The following is a 27,910-nucleotide window of genomic DNA, read 5'->3' on the forward strand; positions in this document are numbered from 1 at the left end:
TCCTTGTCCCTCCATCTATATCTCTCTGACTGTCTCTCTCTGTCTAAATCTCTCTCCTTGTCTCTCTATCTATATCTCTCTCCTTGTCTCTCTATATCTCTCTCCTTGTCTCTCTCTGTCTATATGTCTCTCCTTGTCTCTCTGTCTATATCTCTCTCCTTGTCTCTCTCCATCTATATCTCTCTCCTTGTCTCTCTCCATCTATATCTCTCTCCTTGTCTCTCTCCATCTATATCTCTCTGACTGTCTCTCTCCATCTATATCTCTCTCCTTGTCTCTCTGTCTATATCTCTCTGTCTATATCTCTCTCCTTGTCTCTCTCCACCTATATCTTTCTCCTTGTCTCTCTCCATCTATATCGTTCTCCTTGTCTCTCCATCTATATCTCTCTCCTTGTCTCTCCATCTATATCTCTCTGACTGTCTCTCATATCTCAGTTCTGGAGAGCAGCGCGAGAGATGTCGGCGATTGCGTCTGTGGACGAGAGCCGAGCAGAAACAGCCAAAAATCAAAGAGCTGGTCGCCTGTGAGGCCATCGCGTATTCGGAGCCAAACGTTGCCCTCGAGAGAAAAGAGTGTGCCAAGGAAACTGCGAAAAAAGCACTGGCCCCTGTGAGTGTAACCGAGGCGCGAAAAAGGGTGAATAAAAACAAGTGGAAATCACTTGCACAAGTCGACTGCGGAAAAGTGGGGATGCAAACAAACGCCCACAGGGGAGGCAAACACTCCCCGAAAGACAGCGGAAAGGCTCGACGTCTTTTGCCCAGAGTGAAAGGCCTTCTCTGCGGTGGGTTTCTCGCCCTCAGTGCTTCAACCTTCCCGAAAAGAGGACCCGGCTACGAAAAACGCATGCATTGACGTTAGCGAGAGAAAGGGCGCGAAAACCCCCGACGCCCGCATTTGCCTTCGCCGCACTGTCCAGTCTCGGAGATCTCGCAAACGGGCGAGAGCCGGTCTCCCCGCCCCGACGGACCTGGGGCCCTCGCGTTGTCTCCGCCTGCTGCTGGGCGACGGAAAATGACAAGATGAGAAAAACGAAAGCTAGAGACGTCCGCGTGTTCTGGACGCCGCACATACACACACGCATCGTCTCGAAGCGCGAAAAAAGTGGTGCTAAAATCACCCAAGAGGCTGTTGCGTCAAGGTCCGCTAGCCGTTCGGCGTTTTTGCACTGGAAAAAATCAACACTTCAAAGACACTGGCACGTGCGCGACAAGCCTCGCTGGAGAGGCCCGCGACCAGGACCAAGAAGACGCGACTGGACTCTCGAAACGTTTTAGGAGGCCGACAGCCGCGCAGACCCCGCCCCATTCTCCGGCACTCGGAGAACATGCGGATTCTTCGGGGTTCCTGGCTGCATGTTCACGAGCTCCAGGAAAACCTGTTTCCACTCCTCGATCTCCTTCAGCTCCTCCAGCACGAGCGCTTGCCGCATGCGTCTCTCTTCGCTCGCTGCCTCGCTTTTCACTGCTTCCTTGCCCTGGCTTTGATCCGAATCGCCGCCGCACTTGGTGTCTCCCGCGTCCCGCTGCCCGACACTCCCCTCGTCTTCTTTCGCACCGCGCTCGCCGTCTCTCTCGCCGTCCCCGTCGCTCTCTCTTCCGCCTTCTCGGCCGCTCTGGGCGCCGTAGGCGAGAGACGCCCCCGAGGCAGAAGACAGCGAAGAGCGCGCAGACGGGGAACTGGTCGCCTTTTGTTTAGCCAGAAGGCACAGCGTGTGGAACAGAGCCTCGAATTCGAGGGGGAGTTCTTTTTCCTTTTCGGTTTTCCTTTCGCGCTCGTCTTTTTCTTGCTGGGTCTCGGCCTCGAGCGACCGCGTCGGAAGCCCCGCGAGGGCTTCGACCTGCCAATCGTAGCTCGACTGGTTTCGCGAAAGAAGCGTCGACTCGTCGCTTCGCTTCCCTTCCTCACGCAGCGCTGCCAGCGGAGGCAACCAGCCGGACAACGCGTTCCCCGTCTCCTGGTTCTCTTTCTCGTGCTGTCCCAGCGACCGACATCTCTCGCGAAGCTTCGCTAGCCTCGCCTTCTCGCTCGCAAAGAGTCGCAGCGCCTGCCGGAGGAGCACCGCCCCCGCCTCCTGCCTCGCCTTCAGCGCTCGCACGTCCTTCTCCGTCACGCGCCGTCCCGACGGACACCGAGAACAGGAAGCAGTGAACGACGCGAGCACGCGCGGCGAAGGCTTCCACGGCGACGGACAAGTGCCAGATTCTGCAGCGGAACAAGACGAAGATGAAAAAGACGAGGAAGAGAGGGAAGAGAGGTGCGAAGCAATCGCCATCCGAGTTCGATACGCAGTGAGGAGACGGACAAGTTCAGGCTGCAGCTTCTGGAGTGTCTGCGTGTTGCCGAGACGTCGATCCAACCAGTGAAGATCAAAGCGCTCGCCGTGTGTCGTGAAGCATCGCTCCAACTCGTCAAGCGGCGGAGAAGTGGAGGAAACCTACGGACCGAAAAGAGAAACACCCGGAACCGCGTGGGCGACAGACACAGCCAGGAGGGACCACACGGACTCGCCGACAACGCAGCACAGAGAGAGGCACACCCACAGAAAGAAACAAAGGGAAGAGAAAGAAAGACAAGCAGAAAACAGCGAGAGACAAAGCGAGAGAAAAGAGACAATCACAGAGGAAACAAAGCGCGACAACCAGGGAGGAGAGAAACCAACAAAAGGATGAAGAAAAAAGACAACGACAGCGATGGCGGAAGATTCCGATGGAGGGCGATCCCCACCTTTTCAAGGGCAACTCTGAGGAGGAAGTCCTCGTCGTCGCAGCTCGTGTGGAGACAAAGGAGACTGAGGTTGACGCTTTCGTAAGGCCCGGGATGACAGAAGGGGAATGGGGCTCCAGGGTCGTCCCCAGCGTCTTTCTGTCTCTCGTGGTCTCTGTCAGGTTCTCGGCGCGCCTCTCTGCGTCGCCCTGCGTCTCGCCAGGCGAATCGGGCATCGCCTTCGCGCGCACTCGTCTCTCCGCGGCGCTCTTCCGTTCTCCCTCTCTCCGTCTCTGTGGGTTTCCCCCGGTCGGTCGCGCCCGCCAAAGACGCCGGATGCCCCTGCGCTCCCCTCTTCTCCGTGGCAGAGCCGCCTTGCCCACCTCCCGTCGCGCTCCCCGCTTCCCGCTCTTCTCTGCCTCTCTTGGCCACGCCACCAAGCGCCGGCCGCTTCTCCGGAGAGCCGGAATGTCGTCCCGGTACAGACGCAGATCCACTTGAGCGCGCCGAGGCCAGCTCGTCTGCGCGCGGTGACTCGGGAGACCTCTCTGCCTCGCCCGCACATGGGCATGTCAGTAGCGCCCGGGCCTCTCCCGGCCTCTCGCTCTCTTCCTGCCTCGGATCGCCTTCCTCCTCGAATTCACTCACACTCAAGCGCATCGCCGCCTGAAGCTCCGACTCGCCCTCGCTGAAAGCATCAAATGCTGCCCGACAGAGCGGAGAAGACGAGAAGCAGGCGACCTCGGGTTTCTCTGCGTCGCGGTCCGCGTCTCGCTCTTCACCCCCTAGAGACGCCTCGGAGGCGCGAGTGTTCTTCCCGCCGCATGCAGTCTCGGGGAAAAGCCTGGCGTCTTCCTTTCCAGTGTCGGGGCCGCCCAACGATCCGCAGGCGAGCCGATGCACCTTGCCTTCGCGCGGGCTGCCGTCTTTCCCCGCTTCCCGAGGACGCTTCGCTCGTTCTGGAAAGTTCTCGAGGTCCCCGAGGAACTCGCCCTCTCGCCAGTCGCCCTCGCCTTTCTCTGCATTGTCTTTTTGCTCGCAATTTCGCGTCTCGGGTCGCTCCGCCGCATCGACCCCACACGCCGGCAACAGCGCCTCCTCGGACTGCTCGAAGTCGCCTCGCGAACAGGCACTCAACGGCGAGAAGAAAATCGGATTCGACGAACTCCGCAGCGGCGCGTGCTCGTCTTCCTCTCTCCTCGCGTTTTCTCCGGAGTCTTCTCCCGAGTCTCCACGCTTCCCGACGCCCGGTTGCCTGCCTGTCGCCTCATCGCCGCTGTCTCCTTCCTCTGTCCGTGCTGCCTCCCCTTGGTCTTCGCTCTGGGGGTTGCCGTCTTCAGACAGACAGGTGTCGCCTCGCGCCCGGCTCTGCTCCCCTCGCCAGATGTCGTCCCTCTCTCTCGGCGAGCGCTCGCAGGCTTCGAAACGTGCACGAGGGTGCGCTGACAGCCCCTTCTCATCCTTGGCCTCACATGCACGCGGCTCGGCGACATCCTGGACTCTCTTTGAATCTGTGTTCAAACCACTGCCTTTTTCGCTCGCGTCCACGCGCTTCTTCTCCACTGCGCCCCAGCAGGACAGAAGTGTCATCTGCTTTTTCCGGATCTTCACTGCGTCTTTCCTTCGTCTTTTATCACCCTCCTTCTCTCTTCGGCTGCGCTCGCCGTCCTGGCCTCCGTTCCCGACCTCCTCTCCCCGTTCCTCGTCGATCAGCGACGAGGCAGGCATCTCGGGAGAAGCAACAGGCGTGCCTTCGGAGTCTGAAGGAGCCTGGTGCGCGCTCGCGTCTTCTGTCGCAGCCTTGGCATTCACCTCCTCCTCTTGCTCCGCTTCGCGTTCCTTTCCCTCGTCTCTTTCTCTCAGTGCGTCGTTCTCGGCTCTCACCGCCTCGAAAGTCGGAGCAGCGCGACTCGCGAAGCCTCCACGAGGCGGCGCCGCTGTCGCCGCGCCGCCTCGCGGGCTTGCCGCTGCAGCTGCGCTTCCCCCATCGAGGCCTGTCTCCCCTCCTGTCCCCCGTCGACGCTCCCCCTCCACGACAGTCTCTTCCTTCTTTTCGGCATCGCCCTTCTCGCCACACGAGAGCGAGGATGAAGGAAGAAAAGACGGCGAACGAGCAGGAGCGGTGCCTGTCTTGGCCTTTCCGACCAAGAGAGCGGCCGCGAGTTCGGCGCTTTGTCTTGGACAGCATCCAATCCACGGGGCGCATGCAATTTGCCGATCAAACAGGCGCTTTGCGCGCGTCCGGCGGTCCAGCGCCTCGAGCACCTCGGCCTCAGAGGCCTCATCTTCGCTGCGCCGCTCGTCGGCCGCGCTCCCGCCCCCACACCTTCGGCTTATCTTCGAAGGCAGCTGCGCCTTGAGCGAAGGCAGGAACAGCCGGCCGTACGTGAGGCCGACGGAGAAGGTTATCGAGTGACCCATCTCGTAGGCGACCGGCGGCGCGCCGCTCTCTGGCGAAGAAGAAAACGGCGAAGAGGCCGAGGCAGGCAGCAACAGCGAGCGACGCAGCGAAGCAGCCGAAGAGGAAGAAGAGGAGGAAGAAGACGAAGAAGAAGACTTGGGTGCCGAGGATGACAGAGAAGGACCGGAAGACGTCTCGCGAGTGGACGAAGAGGCGTTGCTGGAAGCGAAGCGAAGCCGATCTGAAGGGAAAGTCGAAACACAGGCAAAGCGCGACGTGCGTGGACAGAACCCTCGCAAATCTCGAGCGCATCCCCCCCCCCCCCCCCTGCCGTTTCGTGCTCGTCTTTTTCCTTTCCCCTCTTTCTCCCTTCTCTCTGTTTTCCCGTTTTCCTTTTTCCCGTGCACCCGCTACGTCGAGTTCCCTCTGTCTCATCTGCTGCTCTCGCTGTCCTTCTCTTTCTCCCTCGCTGTCCCTCCTCTGCATACTTGGAGGTCTTCCGCGTTTTCTCGGCGGCTCGTTGGGATCGCGCTTCCGTTTTTTGGGCCGTCCCGGAAGTTTCACGAAATCTTTTTCTTTCGCGCGTTTCTCCTCCGTCCGCTTCTTCGCGTCCAGCTGTCGCGCGCTCCGGAGGCTCTCCGCGAGCGTCGCCCGGCAGTCGCCCTCGCCCCGTCGGCTGTGGGAAGGCAGCACGCGGACGCGCTTCTGTGCAGGATCCAAGGTGCGAATGGCCACGTTGTCGGCGAGACGCGCGAGATAGAGATTCGCCGTTAAAACGTGGCACGCGGCGCATGCGTCGCCCGCGGCGAGAGCGACTTGTAAAACCACTTCGGGCGGGAGAAGCGCAGGGAGCGGACCAAAGACGCGCGTGGGGTTGTGGAGGAGGTCGAGAGGAACTGGCTGCAGGAGATGGAGGAGCGCGTCTCTTTTCAGAATCAACTGATTCAGCATGTGGACCCACTGGCCGCTGAACCCCGGCAGCAAGCCGACGACGTCGTCGCCGGACGCCGCCCCCTGCGCCTCCTTGCCTTGGTGAATCAAGTTGAGGAACAGCGGGTGGCTCGGGGGGAGGTCGGCGAGGAGCGAGAGAGAGTCGTCGTCCAGGAGCGAAGAAGACGCGAGCGACTTGGTGAGAGAGGATAGCACCGGAATCGCCTGGAACGACTGACTGGTCCCGCGGCTGCCAAGCCCGACGCCCGCCCGCGCCGCAGCGATGTGGGGAGGAATGTTCGCGTAGACCACGCGGCGAGGGCCCGGAGACTCGCAGAGAGAAGGGAGAAGCGAAGAGGACGGCGATGCACCCGCCGCACTCTCGTCTCGAGACACCGCAAACAACCCCGTCGAGAGGTCGTCCCGCGACGGCGTGGCCTTGTGCGGGGCCGAGCTGCGAGACGTGCATGCAGAGAACGGAGACGCCGAGCCCGCACCGGAGAGAGGCTGCGGCGAAGCCGGATGCAACAGACGCCCGAGACTCCAGCTGCTGCTCGTCTCGGAGACCGACTCGTCGTCGCATGCAGCCGACACGTCTACTTTCCCCTTCTTCCGCTGGGCGACCAAGCGGTCGTGCTCCTTCTGGTACGCCGTCCAGTCCCAGCCTGAAAAGCGCGACAGCGAGAAAAAACCAAGATCAAGAGAGAGAAGAAAACGAAGAAAGACAGAGAGAGGAAGGGCAAAAGGGGAACTGGGAGAGAGCGACCTGACGAGGAAGACAGAAAATGGTGACGTGTGATGAACCCGACAGCGGTGACGAGACACAGGCACAAGGACTTAGAGACAGGAAGACATGCAGGAGAGACAGAGAGAGTCTGACTGGGAGACGGGGAGAAATGGGGAAGCACGGGGAGTAGTCGGCAGAGGAAAGAGAGAGGCAGAAGGAGGTAACAACAGAGCAGAGACAAACATGTGCCTTTTCCTTCCTCGTTGCTTTCCGTCGGCGTCCTCGTTTCTCTTCCTATTCGTTTTTTTTCAAAGAGACAAATGTACGAGTTCTTCTTTTTGGGTGAGACAAGAACGCCTTACCGGGAGGCATCGACGTGTAGGTTTGCAGGACATGGCCGACGTCGACCTACATACATATGGAACCACGTGAAAAACCAAACGTTCACAACCTAAGTGCCCAGATTAAACACACCACATTTAAACTGTGTTTATCCACCCGGAGACGAACACAGCGAGTGCACATACCTCCACGCAGGAACCCATATCCACCCCTCCAACAAAACACTGTGCGACGCTTCGACGTGCTGTACCACTCCCCCGCGACCAGCGGATACACGAAAACCCGACACTCTTTGAAGCTCCTGGTCTCTCTGCTCCTCTCGTCAGCCATATGCATAGAGCAACGATTTAATGCCCACAACTGCATATGTAAATATATGCATGTATGTATATATGCATATTTACCTGCTGGAGATGGGCGACAATCTCGAGGGTCGGCTTGAGGTGTTCGCGGGCAAGAATGTCGAGCAACTGCTTCTCGAGCGATTCGACAGATCCGAACTGCAAACCTACGAAAACCGAGAACGCAAAAGCCAAAGGAAAACCCGTTGATAAGCCGGATCTCCCCAATTACGGGTAAAAGACACACACACGGACACCAACACATTCATACATACGGCAACACACACGCAAACTAGTAAATATATATAGATAGATATACATACATACACACACACATATGTAGTCAGATCACTATAGATGCGTGTGTATCTATGCAAACAGATACATATATATGTATGTATATATGTAGATAGAGAGAGATGCATATTTGCGTCTACATGAGCGTCGTTGCGTGTATTTTTTCCGAGGGCGAGAGAAGGATGGTAGGGCATATAGGGTCGAGAAGGGAGCGTGAGGCGGCAGAGCACTGGCGGTTTCTTACCGCTGTATTTTTCTCGGATTTGAAGGAATTTCTTCGCGCGGGTCAAGGAGTTGAGCACCCCGAGCGCGCTGCCGCTCGCCCGCTCGAGGCGGACTTGCAACTCGCCGGCTGGGAACGGCTGCAAGCACCCACGGGCAACACGCGCACTGAAAGAAATGAGGGGAAGCAGAAAAGATCTGGAGACCCTCGCGGAGGCGCGAGACGCAGAAGAAAACGGCGACTCGTAGCCAGAACACAGTAGTTGCAAGTTTCGACAACGCACTCGGCGACGGCCAGGCCTGTTCCGGAGAGACAACCAGTGGAGAGACGAGACGCTGAGGCCCTCAGCGACGCGCAGCGCCTCGAGAGAAGACCACGCCAGCGGACTGAAGACCGCCGAAAAAGAAGAGACACGTCGCCTGTTCGCCACAGAAACCCCCGCAGGCTCGAGGATCGGACTGCATCGGCGTGCGACTGGAGACAGCGCCGCAGACTGAGTTGTGTTTAGAGGCGATTCCGAGCGGGCTCATGTTCGAGTCTCACCAGCGGCTTGGTCACCTTCCAGTTGCAGACCGAGAACTTTAGGTCCTCGAGGTTCTGGACAATCACAAAGTCGCCAATGTGGGGAGGCTCTGAAGGCGCTCCGGTCTCGTCCGTGTTGCTGCGACAAACGAGGTGCTGACCGGAGCCGGTTCCATGCGGGCGGCGCACGCAAGTCATAAACAACTGCTGCTTCACGGCCTCCGTCAGGCGCCCTGAAAAGGAAAGAGAGAACGCCCGCGCGGAAGCCCACGAGGCGGCTTTATGAACGCATGTGTGCGCGTTTGGAGAGACCAGCCTACAGATGCTTACACAGATCTATGCACGTGAGCACGTGCAAATATACGGGCACTCACTCCTCCATATATCCGTGGGGACACAACGACAACTGTCGATTCGTCACCGAATCTCGCAGAGACGCCTCTATGCAAAGAAACCTGTGAAATGGTGGGATGCGATTCGGAGATGCAACACGGTTTTCCCCTACAGTTGACCGGAAAACACAGACATACCCACGTGCACCGAGCGAGACAGAGAACAAGAGAGAGACAAACAGGGAGAACGAGACGGCACGACAGAGAAGGAGACGGCGGGAGAGAGAGAGGACGAGAGAGAGGGGGAGGGAACGCGAGAAAGGGAGAGGACCCAAGCGAAAGAGACAGGGAGACAGGACACAGCGCGTGAAGAGGGGACAGAAGGGGGGACGGAACTGGCGACGAGCGGCGCCCCTCGCGCGCGGCTGACTTCCGTCTGTGGAACCGCGAAAAACGCAGACGGCTCACCACATCGAATCTCCTCGTCGAAGTCCATCACGACTCGACCCGGCTGGTACTTTGCTTGCATGCGAAAGCGCCACCAACAGAGCTGGTTGTGGCGAGGCTCGAAGGCGCCGACTGGGCCCGTGTACCACTGGGGGTAGCGAACTGAGCAAAGAAATCGGAAACACATGAGAGCTGCGCATGCACATACACACGTGCAGACCTGCACGTTGCGTCTCAGGCATATCTATATATATATATATATATATATATTGATATGCAACGAACTTACATACGCAGACACACACATATATATATATATATATATACATACATATGTACATATACACATACACACATATATACATATGTATATATATATATATATATATGAGTACGCGTATGCATATGTGTGTGGAGTTGGGCTAGGAGGGATGGTTGAAGAGAGACTCGACACAGTTCGCGAGGGAGCGGGAGGCTCCTGGGGTCTGGCGCCTCCTTACCTTTGTCGGCCTCGTTGAATGCGACTAGCTTGGCGATGACAGCCTTGAAAGCGGTCACCTCTCCCGCGCCTTCTTCTGCGACAGGTTTCCCTTCTTTTTTCGCTCCCCCGGGTTCGCCTTCTTCGCTTTTCGGGGTGCCGTGGCGTGCAGCCGCGTGCCGGGTTCCCGTTCGCCTCAGAACCCCGTCGGCTGCATTCTCTTTTTCAGTTGTTCCCTTGTCTTCGCTCGCCTTCTCTTCGGGTTTCTCACCCTCGTCTTGGCTCTGCGTCTCGCAGTCCCCACTGTTTGCATGTGCATCACCCTCGCCTCTCTCTCCTCTCTCCGTCGAGCTCTCGGCGCTCGCCGCACCCTTCGCTTCCGCGGCCGCTTCTTTCTCTTCACTTTCTTCTTTCTTCGCTTCTTTCGCTCGCGCCTCCTGCGTCTCCGGCGCAGCTGGGGGGTCTGCGTCCTCCCCGTCTCGGGAACTGCGGCGCGCAGCCGATGGCGCTTTTGCGAGAGCCGAATCGGGTTTCTCTCCCTTTTTCTCCTTCTCGGGCCGCCACGACTCCCGACTAGCCTCGTGCTGAAGCTTCCGAAGAGAAACGCGCAGACCGTGCGAAGGAGAGAGGAAAGGCCCCGCGGTCTTCGCCTTCTTCCCGCCGTCTTCCTCCCCAAGCCATGAGACAGAAGTTTCCGCGAGACTGCGCGACTGTCTCTTCACAAACGGAGGCTTCCGATTCGACCGTGTCTCCATCGCAGCCTGTGGCGAAGGCGGCTCTTCGCGTCTGCCGGCTGCCTCCTCTTTCTCTCCCGCTGCCTCGCTTCTCGCGGCCTCTTCTCTCTCCGTCGTCTCCTTCCGCTCGTCGCGCTCCTTCTCTCTGTTCTCTCCACTCTCTTCCTGCTCCTCCCCCTCGGCCACGCGCGACCCTCTCCGGTGTCTGGACAGCGAAGAAGAAAGCAGCGAAGCCCCCCGCGTCCGCCAACGGCCGCCCATCCCCAGAGGACCCGACCTCGTCCAGTCTTCCTCCCTTCCTCTAACGTGTCTCCTTCTTCTCCCCTCCAACTCCTTCTCGTCTTTCTCCCCTTTCTCGTCTCTCTCTGTTTCCTCAGGTTCTCGCGTTCTCTCGGGCCTCTCTTCTCCCTCTCGCTTTTCGGACTCCTCGCCTGACGGTTTTCCGTCCTCTCTCGCCCCATCTCCGCGTCGGGCCCTCGTCACAGCTCGCGTCTCTCGCGCCTCCCCGCGGGCTTTTTCTTCGTCTCTGTGCAGCGACGGCGCGGAGAGTCTCCGGGGCCGCGCGGCCTCGTCTTTCTCGGGCGATGTGTCTCGACTGATGCTCGTGCTGCTGAAGCCCAGGAGAGCGGCAGATCCCTGGCCACTCTCCGGCGACGAGGCGCCTTCGTGCCGGAAGAAGCTAATATCTCGCTCTTCGCCCTCTTCTCGATCTTCGCTGGCATCCACGCTGCCTCGGCGCTTCCGCTCGCGCGCTGCGGCCGCGGCGCCTGCAGCGACCGCCGCCATCGCCTCGGCAGCCCGGCGGCTTCGCTCCACGGACTGGCTGCCCCGCGTCGGCAGAAACTCTCTTCGCTTCTTTCCCAGCCCGCCTTCCTCGTCCTTCTCGGTCTCCGCGTCGGTCTTCTCTCCCTCGATTTCGCCCCGCCCAAACAGCCTCGACCGCAGCCGCGCCGACCCGCTCCGGGCCCCCGAGCCGACCCCAAGCCCGCTTTTCTTCGCGCTCTTCTCCCTTCCTTCTTCCTCGCGCCTTCCCTTCTCTTCGCGCCGAGACGCGACAGACTTCGCCGACACCCCGTTGCCCGGTTCCCGCTGGAGCTCCTCGCCGCTCTCCAGCGCGGCCGAGGCTCCACAAGGCCCGCGACGGGAGACAGGCTGCTCCGCGCCCACGTCGCCAGACGCGTCCAAAGAGCCGGTCTTCTCCGCCCGCCAGCGGGTCCGCGAAGCGAGCGAGGCCGACGATCCTGCAGGCTTGGGACGCGTCTCCACGTCCCGGTCCTTCTCGGCCTTCAGAGAGCTCCCGTCGCCCAGTCTGGAGACAGCTGGAGACCCCGAAGCGACGCCTCGCGCGGCCATACCGCCACGGCTGTGCGTACTCGGCCTGCTCCAGTACGGCGAGTTGGCGATGCTCCCGAGGCCCAACAGGCTCGACCGGCGAGTCTCCGCGGTCCCGGAGGCTCCAGAGCCTGACCCGCCGCGCCCGCCACGCTTCCCCGCGTCTCCAGTCCCCGCTGACACATCGCTCGCGGAAGACGCAGGCGACGGAACCTCCGAACTGAGCGCCGCTTTCTCGTTCGCTGTCGCCGAAGGCGCCGAGAACGCCGGTCCACCGACCCCGGGAACGTCCTTCAGAGGGCCCTGGGCCTCCTTGCGTGGACGCGGTTGGTCCTCCAGAGCCTCAGTGCAGTCGCCCGCCGACAGAGCCACGGCGAGAGCCGCCTGCCGCTGCTGTTGCCGAACGGATCGTCGCGCAGGCGCGGCCTCGCGCTGAGCAGACGAAGACAGGGACGCGGAAACCGTTGACGGGGCTGGGTCGGCGACCGGGAAGCCAGGGCCGGAGTTGCGCCGGGACGGAGAGACCGCACCCTGGGTTGGGGACACCTGCGCCTTCGCGTTGGCGCCAGACGAGTCTGAGCGATCCTCGGAGGCCGACAGCGCGCAGCGCTTCTCTGCCTCGGCGGCGTCACTCGATCCCACCGGCGCTTGTGGCGGTGCGGCCTCCTGCGCACCCTCTCCGGTCCGACCCTCGTCGCTGGATTCCTGCGGTGTATGTACACCCGAATCTTCTTTTTCGGGCGCCGCGGCCTTGCTCGCGCTGGCTCTCTCCGCCGCGGTCCTCGCGAAGGCCCCGCGCTTTGGCCGGCCCACGCCAGGCCTTGCCTGCTTCGCCAGAGAAGCGCCGCCCGCCTCGGTGAGCACGTGGTCACTCGAAGGCAGCGGCGCGTCTTCGGAGACCGATGAGGCCAACCCGCGACGACTTTTGGCCAGTCCCCTCCCGGAGTCTGTCCCTTTCTGTCGTCTCGAAAACAGCCCAGAATCGGCTGCCGTGGACGGCTGCCCCAGTCCTTTCACATCCTCGCTCTTCTCTTCTTTCTTCTCTTCCTTTTCGTCTGCCTTCTCTTTCCTCTCCTCTGGGTTCGCTTCCTTTTCTTCTCGCGTGCAGTCGACTCCATCGTCCTTCCGCCGCCGATACCCCTCTTCGAAAAGGTGCATCGCCTTAGCGGCGATGCGCGAGGAGCTCCGAGTCGCCACCGTCCCCAGGGCGCCCGCGCCTTGCCCCGACCCCGCAGAGCTCGCGCCCGTCGATGGGAGAGAAGGGCCATCTCCCGCGGCCAAACAAGGCGCGGCCGGAACCGCGGAAGATGCCGCCTCGAACGACGCCGACAGACTGTCTTCAGAGTCCTCGGGCAGTCCGCCCGCGGGTCGCGACTCCGACGGTGTCTTCGAGCGCGTTCCGAGCACGCCAGTGCCGCCGTCGTGGTGTTCTTTCTCTCTTTTCCGGCGGTCGCTCTCGACGCCCGCTCCCTGCGACGCCTCGCGCTTCTCTCCCGACCTCGCTTTGCCGCGAGTCTGTCCGCTGCTCTCGTCGCCCTCCGAGGCGCCTCCCCACGCACGCTCCCGCGCGTCCTCGTCTCCATGGGCGACCGCAGATTTGTCGGTTAGCGAAGATTCGCGCTCGGCCCCTTCAACGCCGACGGCGTCACTGGCCGAACTGCCGCTTCGATCGCCGCTTGCCTCTGCCGGTTCACCCGCGACGGAACCTTCGCCGGCTCCCTCGACCAGCATCTCGCTCGCCCCTGCAGAACTGGAAGCCACGGGGGCGCGTTCCGCCGCGGCTCCTTCCGTTCGCCGCGCGCCGTGCTGCGCGCCGTCGTCGTCTCCGCGCGCTGTCTTGGGCCCGAGCGAACCTCTCCCGCCGTCGCTCCTCAGTCCTCGACGCTCACCTTTCTCGTCTTTCGCGCGCTCGCTCTGTTCGTCGGGGCCTCCTTCGCGGAGACTCCGACCCGCCTGCGTCGCGCTCTCTTCTCGCGGTGCCTCGCTCGCATCCGGGCCGCCTCTGTCCTTTCCTTGCTCCTCGCCCTCGAGTGTCTCCGTCTCGCGGCTTCCGCCTTCCCGGTCGCTTGCCCCCCGCTCGCTCTCTCCTCGCGCGTCTGCCTCGGCCTCTCCGCCCGTGCGCAGCTCCTGCGCCTCGCTCACTCGCCGCCTCTTCTCCTCGCGACCCTCGGATGCTTCTTCGGCCGAGTCCGCCAGCGCCCTCGCGTCCTCTCTGTCGGGCGCGTCGCCGTCTTCCTCGCGGTCCGGGGCTGAAAGATCCGGAGATGCCGCGTGGTTCTCCATTTTCTTCTCTCCGTCGGCCTCAGCCTCCTCGATTTCCTGCTCTCCCCGCCGCTCTTCACTCTCTTCGTTCTCTTCTCGCCTCTTGAGAAAAGGGAAAACCTTCTTCTTTCGGCCGTCCTTCTTCTTCCCTTTCTTCTTGCCTTCCTCCTGCTTGTCTTCCAAAGAGCTGTCGCGCTTCCTGCTCTCCTTCGTTCTCTCTGTCTCCTCGCCGTCCTGGCCCGCGTCGTGTTCGAAGGACCGAAGCTCCTCCCGCGCGTCCTCTCGAGTCGCGTCCGCCGGCGGCCCCTGCGTCGTTTCCCCGTCTGGGGATTCCTCGAGGACCATCTCGGTGTCTCCCTCGCCCTCTGCGGGCCTCGTCTCGCCGGCATGAGCCTCTGCCGCACCGCCGCCGTCCTCGCCCTGCTCGTCCCGGCGTCTCCGCTTCTCTTCTCTGCAGCGCTCCGGCTCCTGTTCCGCCTCTTCTCCCGCCCTCGAGGGGCCGCCTGCGGCTGGCGTAGGTGAGGGGAGGTGTTCGGACTCACTTTCGTCTTCTTCGTCCCACCGTGGTTCTTCGACGCGTTGCCGAGATCGGCCCAACATCCCTCGGACGCGACCTGTCCACCTGCCGCTCCCCTCCGCCATCTTGTCCATTTCTGGCCGTGTCCCTTCTCTCTCTCCTTTCAACACGGGCGCGAGAGGCCCGCGCTCACCCACGCTCCCTCTTCGCCGCGACCCGTTTCGGCTGCTCTCCTCTTCTCCGAAATGACCAACCTCCTTCCTCTCCTCCGTCCTCGGCTCTTTTCCTCTCCACGCGCCTCGAGAGAGACCGTCGGTGTCTCTCCCCTCCTCACTCAGTCGCTTCCTGCCCTTCGGCCCCTTCTCCGCGGGCATCGGCGCGTCGCCTCCGGGCGCCTGGGGCTCCACGACCGCGGTCGCAGCGGGCCCGACAGTCGAGGAGACACTTTCGGCACGTGAATGCCACGAGCTTGGACCGGAGGAAGCCGAGGGGGACGCGGGAAGAAGAGGGGAGAGAGAGTCCCCAAAGCTCGCGCGCCTGCTGCGACTGTGACTGCTCACCCCTGTCGGAAGAAACGCGTCGGCGGCGACTGAAGAGGGAGATCCTACGGGCCCAGAAGAGGGAGAACTCACAAAAGACGACTGGTTCTGCCTGCGGGCGGTCCCCTCATCTTCTTGACAAGAACGTGCCCCGGACGAACAAGGCAACTCAAGTCCAGGAGACGGATCTCCCTCTTTGACTGGCTGCAACGCTTTCCTGCCTCGCCGCCGGCTCTGGGTCCCACCCGCCGTACCGGCCTTGTCACCGCGCTCCGGTGTACATACACCCGAACCGCTGCCGCTGCCGCCCCCGAGAGATACCGGAGAGGAAGACGCGGAAGCCTCGCGGAGAGGTGCCCGGAACGGTGAAGAAGCGTCTTCACCGGGACGAGGAGGGGGGCTCTCTGCGGCCGCGTTCGAGGATGAAGACGAAAAAGGAGAAGACGACGACGCGAGGTCAGAGGCAGAGACAAGAGAAGACTTTCTTCCACCGTCCTTCGGAGTCCCAGCGGAGATCGAGGAACGCCTCATCGGACAAGGCAGCAACGCAGCAGAAAATGCCGAAAAAGTGTTTGCTTTTTTTTCTGGCACGTCCCGTCCTCGCCGTCTGCCTCCTTTTCTGCGTCGCCCTCAGAAGACCACGGAGGCGGCCGAGTCCGACGCGACGAAGAAGAGAGACGGAGACCGGGAAAACGGAAAACGAGACCAATGCGGCAGAGAGATGAAGAGGCCAGGGAGAACGTGCTGGAGGGAGCCGGTCTCCAGCTGAGAGAGAAGAAAACGAGAGGAACGCGCACCTTCGCCAAGCGATCAAGAGATTCTCTGGAGACAAAAAGACTCACCGCGGCAAGCGGCAGAGACAGAAATGGCGACAAAAATACGAACGAGAGAATTACGAAACAAGAGAAACACGATAGAGAAATACGAAAGAGAAATCCGAGAGACAGGGTTGACAGAGACTGCCGAGCGAGGTGTCTCCAAGAAGTTCCAAAGAAAAGCGCGAGTCGGCAAAGCCTCCCAGTCGTCCGCAACCCACCTCGACACGGCTGAAGCTCTCTCAATTGCGTGCAGGCTGTACGCGGCTTGTTCGCGACCGCGTGGACAAAGAACGACTGGAGACTTAGGAGACAGGCGAAGTCGAAAGAGAGAGACACTCCGCCGACCGACGAGGTTGAGAGGCCAACCACGCAGACTGTTTTCCGGAGAAGACGAACCAGGAGCCGCGACGAAGGAGTGACCCGAGGTTCAAGTTTTTCGCCACAAAACTCCCGAACCCCGAAGCACGCACAGAGAGAGGAAGAAGGAATCTTTTTCTCGGCAGGCGTTCTCTCGCCTTCCCTCCCGCCTGGGGGCTGCGCGGGCTCTCGGGGCGCCGGAGAGAGATGGAAAACGACAAGAGGAATCGTCCGGCTTAGCTGAGGAGCCTTGAGCGAGGCTGGGCGAGAACAAAGGTAGGGGGAGACGGGGAGGAGCTGGGAGTCGTGGCGCGCGAGTGACGGAGGGAAGGAGAGACGGCCGAGAAATGTAGACCTAGTCGACGTACTTTCGCTCCGGCTTCTGAAGCTGCCCGCGGCATCCTCCCGCGTCTTCTCTCTCAGCTCGAGAAGGGCATGCAGGGCTCTCAGGAGCCGAGCGAAAGGGGAGAAAAGAGAGACAAACGAAGCGAGTCAGGGAGCAGTGTCTTCACGATGGCAAGAGTGACTGGCTCCATTGGTGGTGTACATACACTGTAGAAGGCCACGCGAAAAAAGTCCCTCTGTGGCTCTCTACTTTTCAGGTGCTTCAAGAAAAGAAAAAAATCAACGTCTCGCGCCTGTGCGCCTCTCGGCTTCGCTGAAAACACGGGGGACTCGGAAACGCGCGAGGTATTCGTACACCTCGCCCGCGAAGGAAGCCGGCACGAAGGTCACGCTTCGGGAGCGCGTTGTGTGCTGTGCATTCCTTTTCCTTGCGCGCACCCCCCAAGAAAGCGCCTGTGTCGAATTACACGCGCAGAACCAAGTCTCCAGCTCTGTCGCCACAGGGGTACAGGTTCCGACTCTCGCCAAGTTAGGAAAACACAAAGGCACACAGAAGCGGGGCCGGAACTCTGCACAAGATCGATGTTTCCCTGGGAAGTCTCGCGCAAAGATCCTTCTGGGTGCCGGCGAGCTAGTCACGCAAAGTTGGCCCGTCGCATTAAAAGAAAACCCCCCTTGTTGCGCCGCGCTCGATTGCGACCGCCGCAGCAGTTTCCGCACTCGCCTCAGGCGGTCTCATCCCCTCCCCCGTGGTGCTCCACCTCTCCCCCCTTTTCGTCGCCCGGCCTTTTCCTCCAACAGCGCTCCCACAAAAACGCACACATGCGCCTGGACGCCTTCCTCTCTGCGAGAGATTCGCCTTATATTCGACCCAAGAAAAAGAACAGAACGTGAACAAGACACAGTTGGTATCCTCTAGGGTGACTGGGTGTGCAATGCCCCCGGCGTTCAACGTCCATTTTCATCTGGCACAAGAACACAGCCAGATTTGAGTCAACGCCCCGCTCCGGCATTTTTGTCTCCGAACTTGATTATTCTCTTTCTCTCTCTCGTCTCCACTGTCCTTCCCCGTGCGGCTGAACCCGCCTTTGTGTCTGTGTGTGTCGCCCGTGTGCAGGCCGCTGTCCCCTTCCTCACCCCAGTCTCTTCTATCTCTTCCTGTTTCCTCTCTCGTCTCGCTCGCCTCTCTCCCGTCTTTCTTGTTTCCCTCACGCTCTGTTCTCTCTTTTCGCTGCACTCCGCCGTCGTGCCTTTCCCTCTGTCCTCGCGGGGGCTCTCGCTCCTCCCACTTCTCACGCTCCCTTCGCTCACGTCGTCTCTGTCGCCCAGATGGGAAACGCGTTGCTGCCTTTCCTCTGTTACCACACGCGCGGTTTTTTTGCCCGCGACGGCGTGTACAGAGACCCGACTTCGCGTTTCCCGTACCTCTCCCTGTGCTTCACAGAGCCGGTCCTCCACGCCACGATCGTCTACCTCGCTTCCATCGCTCTCTTCCTTCTCCATCCTCTCCTTTTCGGCACTGCGCCTCCCTTCTCTCGCTCCTCCTCCGCGGCGCCCCGCTTCCTGCTGGACGCGCTCGCGGTCCTCCCCGAGTGCACCGGGACATTCGCCCTGACCGCCGTCGCCTTCTTCGCCTACCTGCCGGCGTATCTCCTCGCGGCCTACGCACCCCTCCAGATCCTCTTCGCCTCCGCCTCGAAACTTCTCCTCCCCCCGCGCCTGCAGCTGTGCCCGTGTCTTGCCGGCTTCACACATGCCGTCTTTTTCGCGCTTCTCCTCTTCGTTTGGTTTCGCCTGCTCCGACGCCTCGCAGCCGGTTTCCGACTTCCCGCCAAACCTCCTTCGTCGGCCGGCTTCTGTCGCTTTCTGTGCCCCACCGCCCTCAAGACCTGTCTCCTCTGTCCCTTCCTCTCGTCGACCGCGGTCGTCCCCTCGCCTCCCGGGCCCTCGGCGCCGGGCGGCGCCGCGCCCCGGACATTCTCCTCCTTCAGGAAGTTCGCGGCCTCCTTCTCCACTCGCGCGGTCGTCGCCTCCGCGTTTCCTCCGCTTCCCAAATCGCATCCCCGACAACCTTTCCTTCCCCTCGCGGGGAGACAGGTCGTAGTCACTGGAGGGGGTTCTGGAATCGGCAGCGAGACAGCCCGCCGCCTCGCTCTCTGGGGCGCGCACGTCCTGATTGGCTGCCGCAATGTTGACGACGGCAAACGCCTCGCGGAGCGCGTGCAGGCGGAGGTCGCAGCTCTCCAGGTCTCGTGGACGATGTCTGAGCATCCAGGGAAGATCTCCGTCGCGTTCTTGGACCTGTGTGCGTTTCCCTCCGTCCGCTCTTTCGCGGCCTTCGCCCTTCACACGTTCCAGAACTCGATTGACATCCTCGTGAACAACGCAGGTGTGATGATGATCTCAGAGCTGACTGTCGTCGACGAATGCGGAGGCTTCGAGAAGCAATTTGTGACCAACCACTTGGGACACTTCCTTCTCACGCTCCTCCTCCTGCCTGCGATCAAACGCGCTGCGCAAGCAGATTCTCCCCAGGCCTCGACGGCTTCAGTCTTCGCGCCTCGGCGGCTGGGGCGCATCATCAACGTCGCTTCCTGTGCCCACGTGTGGCATGCGAAGAACTTCCGGGCTCTCGACGCCTCGTGCACCCCGGACGGCGCCTCCGTGGCCGCAGACGCTCTCGGAAAGCCCCTCGAGGCGCTCCAGGGCTGTCCACCCGTCTCGCCTCTCTCGTACGACAAGCGGAAGGCGTACGGGAACTCGAAACTCGCAAACATTTGGTTCACGAAGGAGCTACAACGCCGCCTGATTGCAGAGCGCGGCGAGGCCGCGACGCAGCCCGAGGAAGAGAAAGAAGAGAAGGGAGAAGAAGGCAGTGGCGACGGCTCCGAGAAGCGTGCGGAGAAAGCGGGAGAGGAGAGCGCAAGCTGCTGCGTCGCGAGTTCGCGAAACGCAAAAACCGGAGACTCTGCAGTGTGTCGGTCTGAGCCGCTGCCCGAGGGGACTGTGGGTGTCTACGCCGTGCACCCTGGAAGCGTGAGCACGAAACTGACGAGACACATGGTTCAAGACCGTCCTTTCCACCGGTTCTTCGTCGAGTCCTTCCTCGCGCAAACTGTGATGAAGACGGCAACTGATGGCGCCGCCACGCAGCTGCTTCTCTGCCTGGCCGACGACAGTGTCCTTCTCCCCGGGGCCTTCTACGCGGACGGAGGCCCCAGCTGGGTCCACCCGGCGGCCAACGACGAGGAGCGGATGAAGGAGCTGTGGGCTGTCAGTGAGGTGATCTGCTTCGGAGGCATTGGACAACAAACCTACGTCAAGTAGAGCGAGATGAGTAAGATTAAGAAGAGAAAGAATAAGCATGAGATGCGGGGAACCAAGAAGGATGTGACGGAGACGAAGCAGGATATGAGGGAGATCAAGCATGAGATGCGGGGAACCAAGAAGGATGTGACGGAGACGAAGCAGGATATGAGGGAGATCAAGCATGAGATGCGGGGAACCAAGAAGGATGTGACGGAGACGAAGCAGGATATGAGGGAGATCAAACATGAGATGCGGGGAACCAAGAAGGATGTGACGGAGACGAAGCAGGATATGAGGGAGATCAAGCATGAGATGCGGGGAACCAAGAAGGATGTGACGGAGACGAAGCAGGATATGAGGGAGATCAAGCATGAGATGCGGGGAACCAAGAAGGATGTGACGGAGACGAAGCAGGATATGAGGGAGATCAAGCATGAGATGCGGGGAACCAAGAAGGATGTGACGGAGACGAAGCAGGATATGAGGGAGATCAAGCATGAGATGCGGGGAACCAAGAAGGATGTGACGGAGACGAAGCAGGATATGAGGGAGATCAAGCATGAGATGCGGGGAACCAAGAAGGATGTGACGGAGACGAAGCAGGATATGAGGGAGATCAAGCAGACGGATGCGAGGAAGGTGAAGAAACAGGAGATGCGGAAGATCAAGAAGGCGATGAGGAAGATCAAGGAGATGAGAAAGATGAAAGAGAGATCAACAAGGCAGGTCGTTTGCCGGATTTGTAGCTACAGATGCACCGACAGGGGGACATGTTCAGGTGCGTCCGCGGAAAGGATCCTGCATCCCCATTTGGTAGGGCCTTGTTTCTTTTACAGGCCTGAGAGAGACGGCCGGAAGGCGCGTAGGCGAGCCGTTTCCGCGAGGCGGAACTTGCCACGGGGGGCAGAGTCGCAGGAAAAGATACAGGCCGGGGAGAAGGCGCGAGAAGAGACTGCATCCATTTTCTCGGCGTTGCAGCTTGAGAGAGAGGGTGTTGGGAGGCTGGACGGTCCATGGATGGAAAGTCAGTGGTTTCGGTCCTCTCTCTTCCTTTTCATGGCTGTGTTGCGACGCGAAACGCTGGAGTTCAGTTTCCTCTTTGTGCCTCTCTCTTCTCCGTGTCTCTCCTCTCTCTGATCGTTCATCGTTCTCCTGTCTCCCGTCTCCCAGCTGTCTCCCCACTGTCTCACTGAATGAAGCAGATCTGTCGGTTCGGTGCCGCGCACTCGCGGCTTCGTGTATTACGAGAGTTTCTCGGCTGTGAATCAAAGTCCTTTTTGCGCATGTGTCTTTTCGTTTTTGGCGTCAGCCTTCACAAGGCAGCTCTGGCTTTTTTTTGTCACGACGGCTCACACTGTGTTTCTGTTCTGTGTGAATGAACGGGATTCGCCATCGCGGGCGGTGCGTGTAAGTGAATGGCTGTATGTGGAATGCAGGCCGGGATGCATGAAGCGGTGCCACGCCAAAAGCAGTATTCCGTTTCCGAGTTTTTCCATCTTTTTATGCCGAGAAGCCTCTCTTTGCAGCTTCTCAGATCCGTCTCTTTCCTGTTTTTTTGCGTGGAACACGGGGTGGAGCGCTCGAGAGGCGTGACTCTGTTGCGTCCTGTCACCGGTTTTCTTGGGGGTGCGAACTCCGAAAACCACTCGCTGTCTGTGTGTTGTCTTGCCTTCTTTTTGTCGTTCTGTGCGTGGCGGCGTCTTGAGCTTCGGTTCGCGTTGCGTGAAGAGAAGCCGACGGCCCTCGAGACCGAGCGTTTTTGTGGGTTGCCAGGAGAACGTTGCTGTCTCTTTTGCGCCTCTCAGCCGCTTGCGGTCGGGACGGCTCTTTTTGCAGGGACAAAGGAAGCACCGTGAAACGCATATCCAGTTTGGCGTCCTTTTCGGCGCTTCGCTGCCACTGCCGGCTCTTGTCTCTCAAACACCTCGGTGGCCGCTGCGCTCTCCCTTGATCTCTCTCTCTTTCTCTCCCGTGATCTCCCTCTCTTTCTCTCTCTCCGTTTATCCGTCTTTCACTGGCGGGGGCTTCCTTGGGGGGTCTGCTAGCCATAGACTAGCCCCGTCGTCATTGACAGGGACGGGAACGGAGAAGTGTAGCTAACCCAGCAAAGCCTGTCTGGCGGGGTTCCGCACGAGAACTAGAGATATCGAAACAGCAAAAATGTGCGTCGAAAGAATTATGTAAGAGCATGCCTGGTGCTGTATAATATGGTGTGTCAGAATAGAAGATGGGGATTTCCGTCACGGACAGAGTCAACCGTGCAGGCAGTCCTTTAGCCGATAACCATATAAACCAACTACCATTTTCTATCTCTACACCTGCATCCAAACAGGCCTTGATACTCACTTGCATGTTTATGCATTTATACCGACTTCTTTAGATGCCTCTGCTGGTCTCTTGGTGTTTCAGCGGGAAGGTGAGCGGGCGACGCCGAGTTTTTCTCGGTTCGGAGAGAAACGGCCCCAACTATGGGGAGGGAATATCGAAACAACGCCGAAAGTTCTTTTTAAGAGTGAAAAAATGATTTGTGCCCAACACTCCATTCACCAAACAGTGAGAATCTGTGTTTTTCAGTGTCCAAACCACCAGAATCGATGTGACCTAGAACACGCAAAGTGCCTCAGGCCGAGTGCAGACGCCCACAGTTTTGTGAACACGCAAACAAAAAGCAGGAGGTCATGCACTCACAAAAAGAGAGAGAACGCGGCATGCGTCACATTCCCTTTTTTCGACTGCTGAAAAAAGGCAGATCGGACTTTTTGACAGGCATCGTAGACGCTCATCTGTGGTTTGAGTCGCCGCCCGACTGACGAGTTGCGACGAGAAGAGCCAGAAAGGCGGTTCAGTTCTGAGAATCGGCGGGGTGGTCCGGACAAACGCTGCTTCTCCTTCCGAGGCTTAAGGCTGTGTGGTGAACCGAAGACGCGGGTGAAGTGACTGTCTCCGTCTTCCTTCTCGTTCTCTCCTTGCTCTTCTCTCTCTTCCTTCCCTCTTCTCTGCCTCCTCCCTCTTTGTGCGACGAGGGTGTCCCTCGCCAGGTTTATCGCGTGTGTTCGCTTATATCTGATTCGCCCCGTCTTTGTCCCGACGCGCTGTCACCCTCTTCACGTGCCCGTGCGTCTCTTGCTGTGTCTCTTCCGCAGGTTGTCTCCTTCGCCCGCTTCTAGGGAGTCGACTCGGAGACGACGGAAACCCCCTGCCCTGGACAGAGGCCGCGAGGCGCGCAGACACACGTGGAAGAAACGCGGCGACCTGGCGGCGAGGCAAGATGGCGAAAAAGAGAGGGACCCAACGGGAACGACGCAGTCACAGAGAAGGCGAAGCCAACGACGAAGAGAAAGAAGAGGAGAGAGACAGAGAACCCGAAGAAGAGGACGAAGACGCATCGGTGGATGACGCAGACGGAAACGATAAGGAAGAAAAAGAAGAGGACGGGTCCGAAGACAAGGACGACGCAGAAGGAACCGATGAGGACGGTGGAGCGCGCGGGAGAGGCGAAGGAAACGAAGGCAGACGAGAGGAGCCATTTGAAGGGGGGAACGCGGGCGAAGAAGGTGAGGCACCTGCCTCAGGACAGGAAGCGGAAGAGCCGGCCGGAGCGGAACAAAACAGAGGCGAAGAGGCAGAAGACGTCGAGACGGAGGCGCGAGAGTGCGGTGTAACGAACGAGGGCGGAGGCACAGAAGAGACACGCGAGCGGTCAGAAACGGCTTCCGCATGAGGACACCGAGGGTATTCTCGGTAGACGAGTTCCATGAGGGGAAGGGTCAGACCGCCTTGTAGACACACATCGTAGGGGACGCGACAAAAGAAATTGTTTTTCTCATTTTCACTTTTTCTCTTTCCCCCAGTCTCGTGCTCGTCCTCACTCTGCACCCTGTCCCTCTCCGGCATGTTGGCCTCCATCGATGCGTGCGTTTCCTTTTCTTCCCTGTCGCCCCGTTGCCTTCTTCTCCCGCTCTTGGCAGGCTCGTGCCCGTCGACGTCCACGCCGTCCATTTCTTCTCTCCTTTCGCCTCTCTCTCGCTTTCTCCTTTTCTCTTCGTCAGAGCCTCTATTCTCGTCTCCTCGGCCCTCCCCTGCTGCCGGCTCTGTTCTCGCCCCCGCTCTCTCCCGAGCATCTCCTTCTCCCTCTGTCTCCTTCTGAGCCGGAGCATGGCCGCGCGGAGTCTTCCAGAGAACAGCGAGTCCGCCGCCAACGTGATTGAGCGACTCTAACCTCGTCCGGAGAAGGGCGGCGCAGCGGGCTTCGATTTCGCCTGCGCGCTCGACCTCTCTCGCGCTTTCTTCTGAGCTCGCCTGCTCCACGAACCGCCGCGTCGCGTCCGCATAGCGAAGCGCCGGCAACAGCGCAGCGAAGACACGAAGGCGCTCCTCTGAGACGTTCTCCCTCCCTTCTGCAAACGTTTCGGAAAGAGGACCGGAGCGGGAAGAAAAGGAAGACAAAGAAGACGGGGCGGGAAGTGACCCCGCATGCGCGCGTTTCGCAGGACGACCGACCAGTGGTGAAGCGGCTCTTGCTGAGGACCGCCCGTCAAGGGACAGCCGCGCGGTCTCGTCTCCCCTGGTCTCCTGTCCCCCCGTGAAGACCGAGGAAACGCCAGAGGAAGACGAAGAGGAAGGAGATGAACGGGAGGAAGGGGAAGCAGAGACGAGGCGGTTGACGTGTGTCTTGAGGCTAGCGGCGGCAGTGGAGGCGACGCGAAGAAGTCTCTCTTCTTCTTCACCTCGGCGTCTGTGCATCTCTAAGCTTTGCGCGCGAGCTTCACTCAAGGCGTCGGCGAGGCAAGACTGAAGAGAAAGGACAGAAGCGATTTTTTTCGATTTGGGGACTGTCTTCCCGTCGGGAGGTTTCCAGACTCCCTCGTGAAGGAGTAAGAGCAAAGTAGGCAACGAAAAACTGGCCACGCGGCCTAGAGCGGGCGGAAAGCCCGCGAACAACGCGCGAAACCGAGCGGACAGAAAAACCTGTCTCTGGAAGATGCACACTGTTCCTACACAGCGAGAGGGGAGACCGTGTGTTAAGACTCCGAAATGAGAAGACGGCAGACGAACGCCCCTGGGGCGCGAGCATAGAGAGGAAGGGACAGAGCGACGGCTAGACCGTGAAAGAATGAGACTAGCGGGGAAATACGGGAGAAAAACCCGAAGATGCATGCGCACAATCGAGCCAAGAGGGACATCCTTCAGAGAGAAACAAAGAGGCAAAGCCGAGACACGTCAGCGAAGGGAAAGACGCGAATAACTCACTGCCGCGCAAGTGACGTAGATCTCTAGGTGACACCGTAGCTCCTCCACGCGCTGCACGCCTCGCTGGAACGCACGTCGATAGCCGTCCTCGAGCATCTGGAAAAGCAAAGACACGACAGAGATGAAACGGCCGGCCAGTCCAGCTGTCTCAGGAAGTCAACACTGCGTTCAATCGAGCAGCGGCGCTCTTGCTCTCCTCTTCGTTTCTGCTTCGATTCCACTCTCACGCGTCTTTTCTTCTTTCGCCTTCCACCATAGACATATTCGCCACGGTGCCTCGCCTTGATATATATATATATATACATATATATATATATATTTAAACGGATATTCATTTACAGACACATATGTATGGATGGCTGGGATCCCGAGTGCATGCGCATGCAGACAGAAAAGGTCGGGGTCACCGGAATACCTGCTCTGCACGGAGGCGCATCTGGGCGTTCGAGCGAAGGTCGTCGGCGAGGCCTTCCAGCTGCGCCAGAATGACCTGGCAACTCTCTGCGACTGCGGTCGCTGCGCCTCCGAGAGAAGTCCGAGGATGAAGATAGTGAGGCGAGTCCTCGCCCGCGACGCACAGTGCGCAGACGAGACTCGCACACGGTCCTGCTCAAAGGCGAGACAAAACGAGCAGAAGAAAAGAAGCGAAAAGAGAAGTGAGAAAGCGGGAGAAGAGATCGAACGCGTAACGCGGCGAGGACGAGTTTTGGAAACCGCACTGGAGGTAAAACAGACGAAGCCAGGTAGGTGGGAGAACATAGCCGACCGAGCAAAAAGGGCGGCGGACGCCGAAGAAGAATGAGACCGAGAGGGGAAGGATCCGCAGGAGAGGAAGCGATTAAGAGACAGGGCCCGAGGCGACACTGGAGCTTCAACACGACCTACGGCAGTACGCGATGATCGCCTGGCTCGGGTGTCTCCTGCATGACCTGAGTTGGGAAACGGACAAAAAGGATAAAAAAAGGCGAAGGAAGCTAGCAAAGAGACGGCCACTGTGCCTCTCTTCTCTGTGGTCCTCGGGCATGGCGGTGGCCCCTATGTGTGTTGCTCAGTGTGTTTCCTGAGATTATTTCTCGTCTCGGAGCACCGTTTCTCTCGCTCTTTTTGTGTGGTGTGCAGGCGATTCTCCGCTTCGAAACGCCTTCTCTTTGCGAACTGTCCCTCTAACGCCTGTCGTTTCTCTTCCCTTCTTTCCTTCTTCTCTGCCGGCGGCTTCACGTTTTCTGTTTACGAGTTTCTCTTCTTACGTCTTCAAGTCTCCATTGTCTCCTTGCGCATCCTCCCAGAGCGGTCGCTTCGCCCTGCGCCGGCATCTCTCCCGTGCGATCCAGCTCTTCTCGGCTTCGTCTGACGCCTGGTCACTGCCCATCGAATCCGCGGTCTCTTTCTTCTTGTCTTGCGCGTCTCGCCGCGACTTTCGTGCGTGCTGAGCCTTGTGAAACCAAGCGAGAAGGCAGCAGATTCACGAACGAAGACTGCAGAAAGCTAAGTGGCGAGTCGACAAAGGACACCTACATCAGGAATAGACTCGCGGTAGGGAGACCCGACACGAAGCCGGGCGCACACAAATCCACACATACACTCAGACACGGGGAGATCGAAACGTATACATATAGACATAAGTATACCTGTGTGTGTACGCGCCCAGAATCCTTCATATATATATATATATATATAAATATATATATGTATATAAATAAATACGCTTCTGTTCCAGGGGAGACGCTTGCGACTGCATGACACCGCTGCTGCCCGAAGGACTTACCTCGTCACCTGAGGGAAGGAGGGCGAGGTTGTCTGCTGCGATTCGCGACTGCCGGCGGCACAAGGGACACTGAAAGAAGGAGCAGTGTGCGGCGTTTCTCATGCATGCGTAGGCTTCTTCGTCTCGTGTGAGGCCTTGGCGCCCTCCACGCCCCTCATCCTGATGGTCCCCGAGTGCAGAAAACGCGAACGAGGAAGACGACGAATAAGCGACGATCCGCTGGTGAAGCTCGGTGATCGCCGAGCTGTCTCCGTTCGACAGGATTTGAAGAATACACGAGAAACACATGGAATGCCCTGAGAACACGCACAAAAACGCGGAACGATAACCATGCTTGCAGACTTGGGTCCAGACCTCCGTACAGATACATTTACAGACCTATAGTTCTACAGACATCTATATACACAAATTTACATTATTTCATAACAATACGTAGAGCGTGGGTATGTGGGAGGCGAGAACGAAGGGTGTGCGTGTGTGGGCGTAACTAAACAAGTGCGGAAGCGAAGGCGCCTATTTCTTTTTAGAAACGCAGATCTGTACCTTCAAAATATTTCGCATTGCACTATCTCATGTCTGCTACTATATCCGTCTATCGATATCCAAACAGGGTAGTATCAAAAGTTGTGTAACTATGAAATTCGGCACCTATCGATGTCTCAGTGTTGGGAGCAGGAAAGACAGCTCCGACTGACCGCATGTGAGGACTTTCGGCCTGTGCATTTCCTCGCATTCGAATTTTTCAAGGCAGATGGGGCACTCGTGGCCTGCATGCGAGGCGTCGTCCGGGTCGTCTTCCTCTCTCGCTACCCCATTTAGGTTCTCCATGTTCCTTTCCTCCATGAAGCCAGTGGAGAGAGAAGGCTCGCGGGAACTCTCAGCCTCCCTCACGCGCCGCCGCGAGGCGCCAGAGGGGAGCACACCGGCGGCAAA

At 59.4% G+C, this 27,910-nt stretch overlaps 3 protein-coding genes across 3 annotated transcripts; 1 reads left to right on the top strand and 2 right to left on the bottom strand.

The window, feature by feature from the left end:
* Window positions 1-1,276: 1,276 nt before the first annotated feature.
* Window positions 1,277-15,664, bottom strand: NCLIV_053670 (putative AT hook motif-containing protein; the record flags this gene model as incomplete). Its single annotated transcript, XM_003884919.1, has 9 exons — window positions 1,277-2,440; window positions 2,731-5,351; window positions 5,599-6,705; window positions 7,130-7,175; window positions 7,514-7,617; window positions 7,992-8,109; window positions 8,514-8,725; window positions 9,293-9,433; window positions 9,772-15,664. 9 exons carry the CDS (start codon window positions 15,662-15,664, stop codon window positions 1,277-1,279), a joined length of 11,406 nt encoding a protein of 3,801 aa, XP_003884968.1.
* Window positions 15,665-17,982: 2,318 nt separating this feature from the next.
* Window positions 17,983-19,980, top strand: NCLIV_053680 (hypothetical protein; the record flags this gene model as incomplete). The annotated part of the gene is made up of 1 exon (XM_003884920.1): window positions 17,983-19,980. The coding sequence occupies one exon, from the start codon at window positions 17,983-17,985 to the stop codon at window positions 19,978-19,980; it is 1,998 nt and encodes a 665-aa protein (XP_003884969.1).
* Window positions 19,981-23,268: 3,288 nt separating this feature from the next.
* Window positions 23,269-27,820, bottom strand: NCLIV_053690 (conserved hypothetical protein; the record flags this gene model as incomplete). The annotated part of the gene is made up of 7 exons (XM_003884921.1): window positions 23,269-24,753; window positions 25,213-25,308; window positions 25,628-25,818; window positions 26,098-26,141; window positions 26,460-26,638; window positions 26,978-27,273; window positions 27,673-27,820. The coding sequence occupies 7 exons, from the start codon at window positions 27,818-27,820 to the stop codon at window positions 23,269-23,271; spliced, it is 2,439 nt and encodes an 812-aa protein (XP_003884970.1).
* Between the last annotated feature and the right edge of the window lie 90 nt (window positions 27,821-27,910).

The sequence above is a fragment of the Neospora caninum genome, chromosome XI (genome assembly GCF_000208865.1).
Source record: "Neospora caninum Liverpool complete genome, chromosome XI".
Taxonomy (NCBI): Eukaryota; Apicomplexa; class Conoidasida; order Eucoccidiorida; family Sarcocystidae; genus Neospora; species Neospora caninum.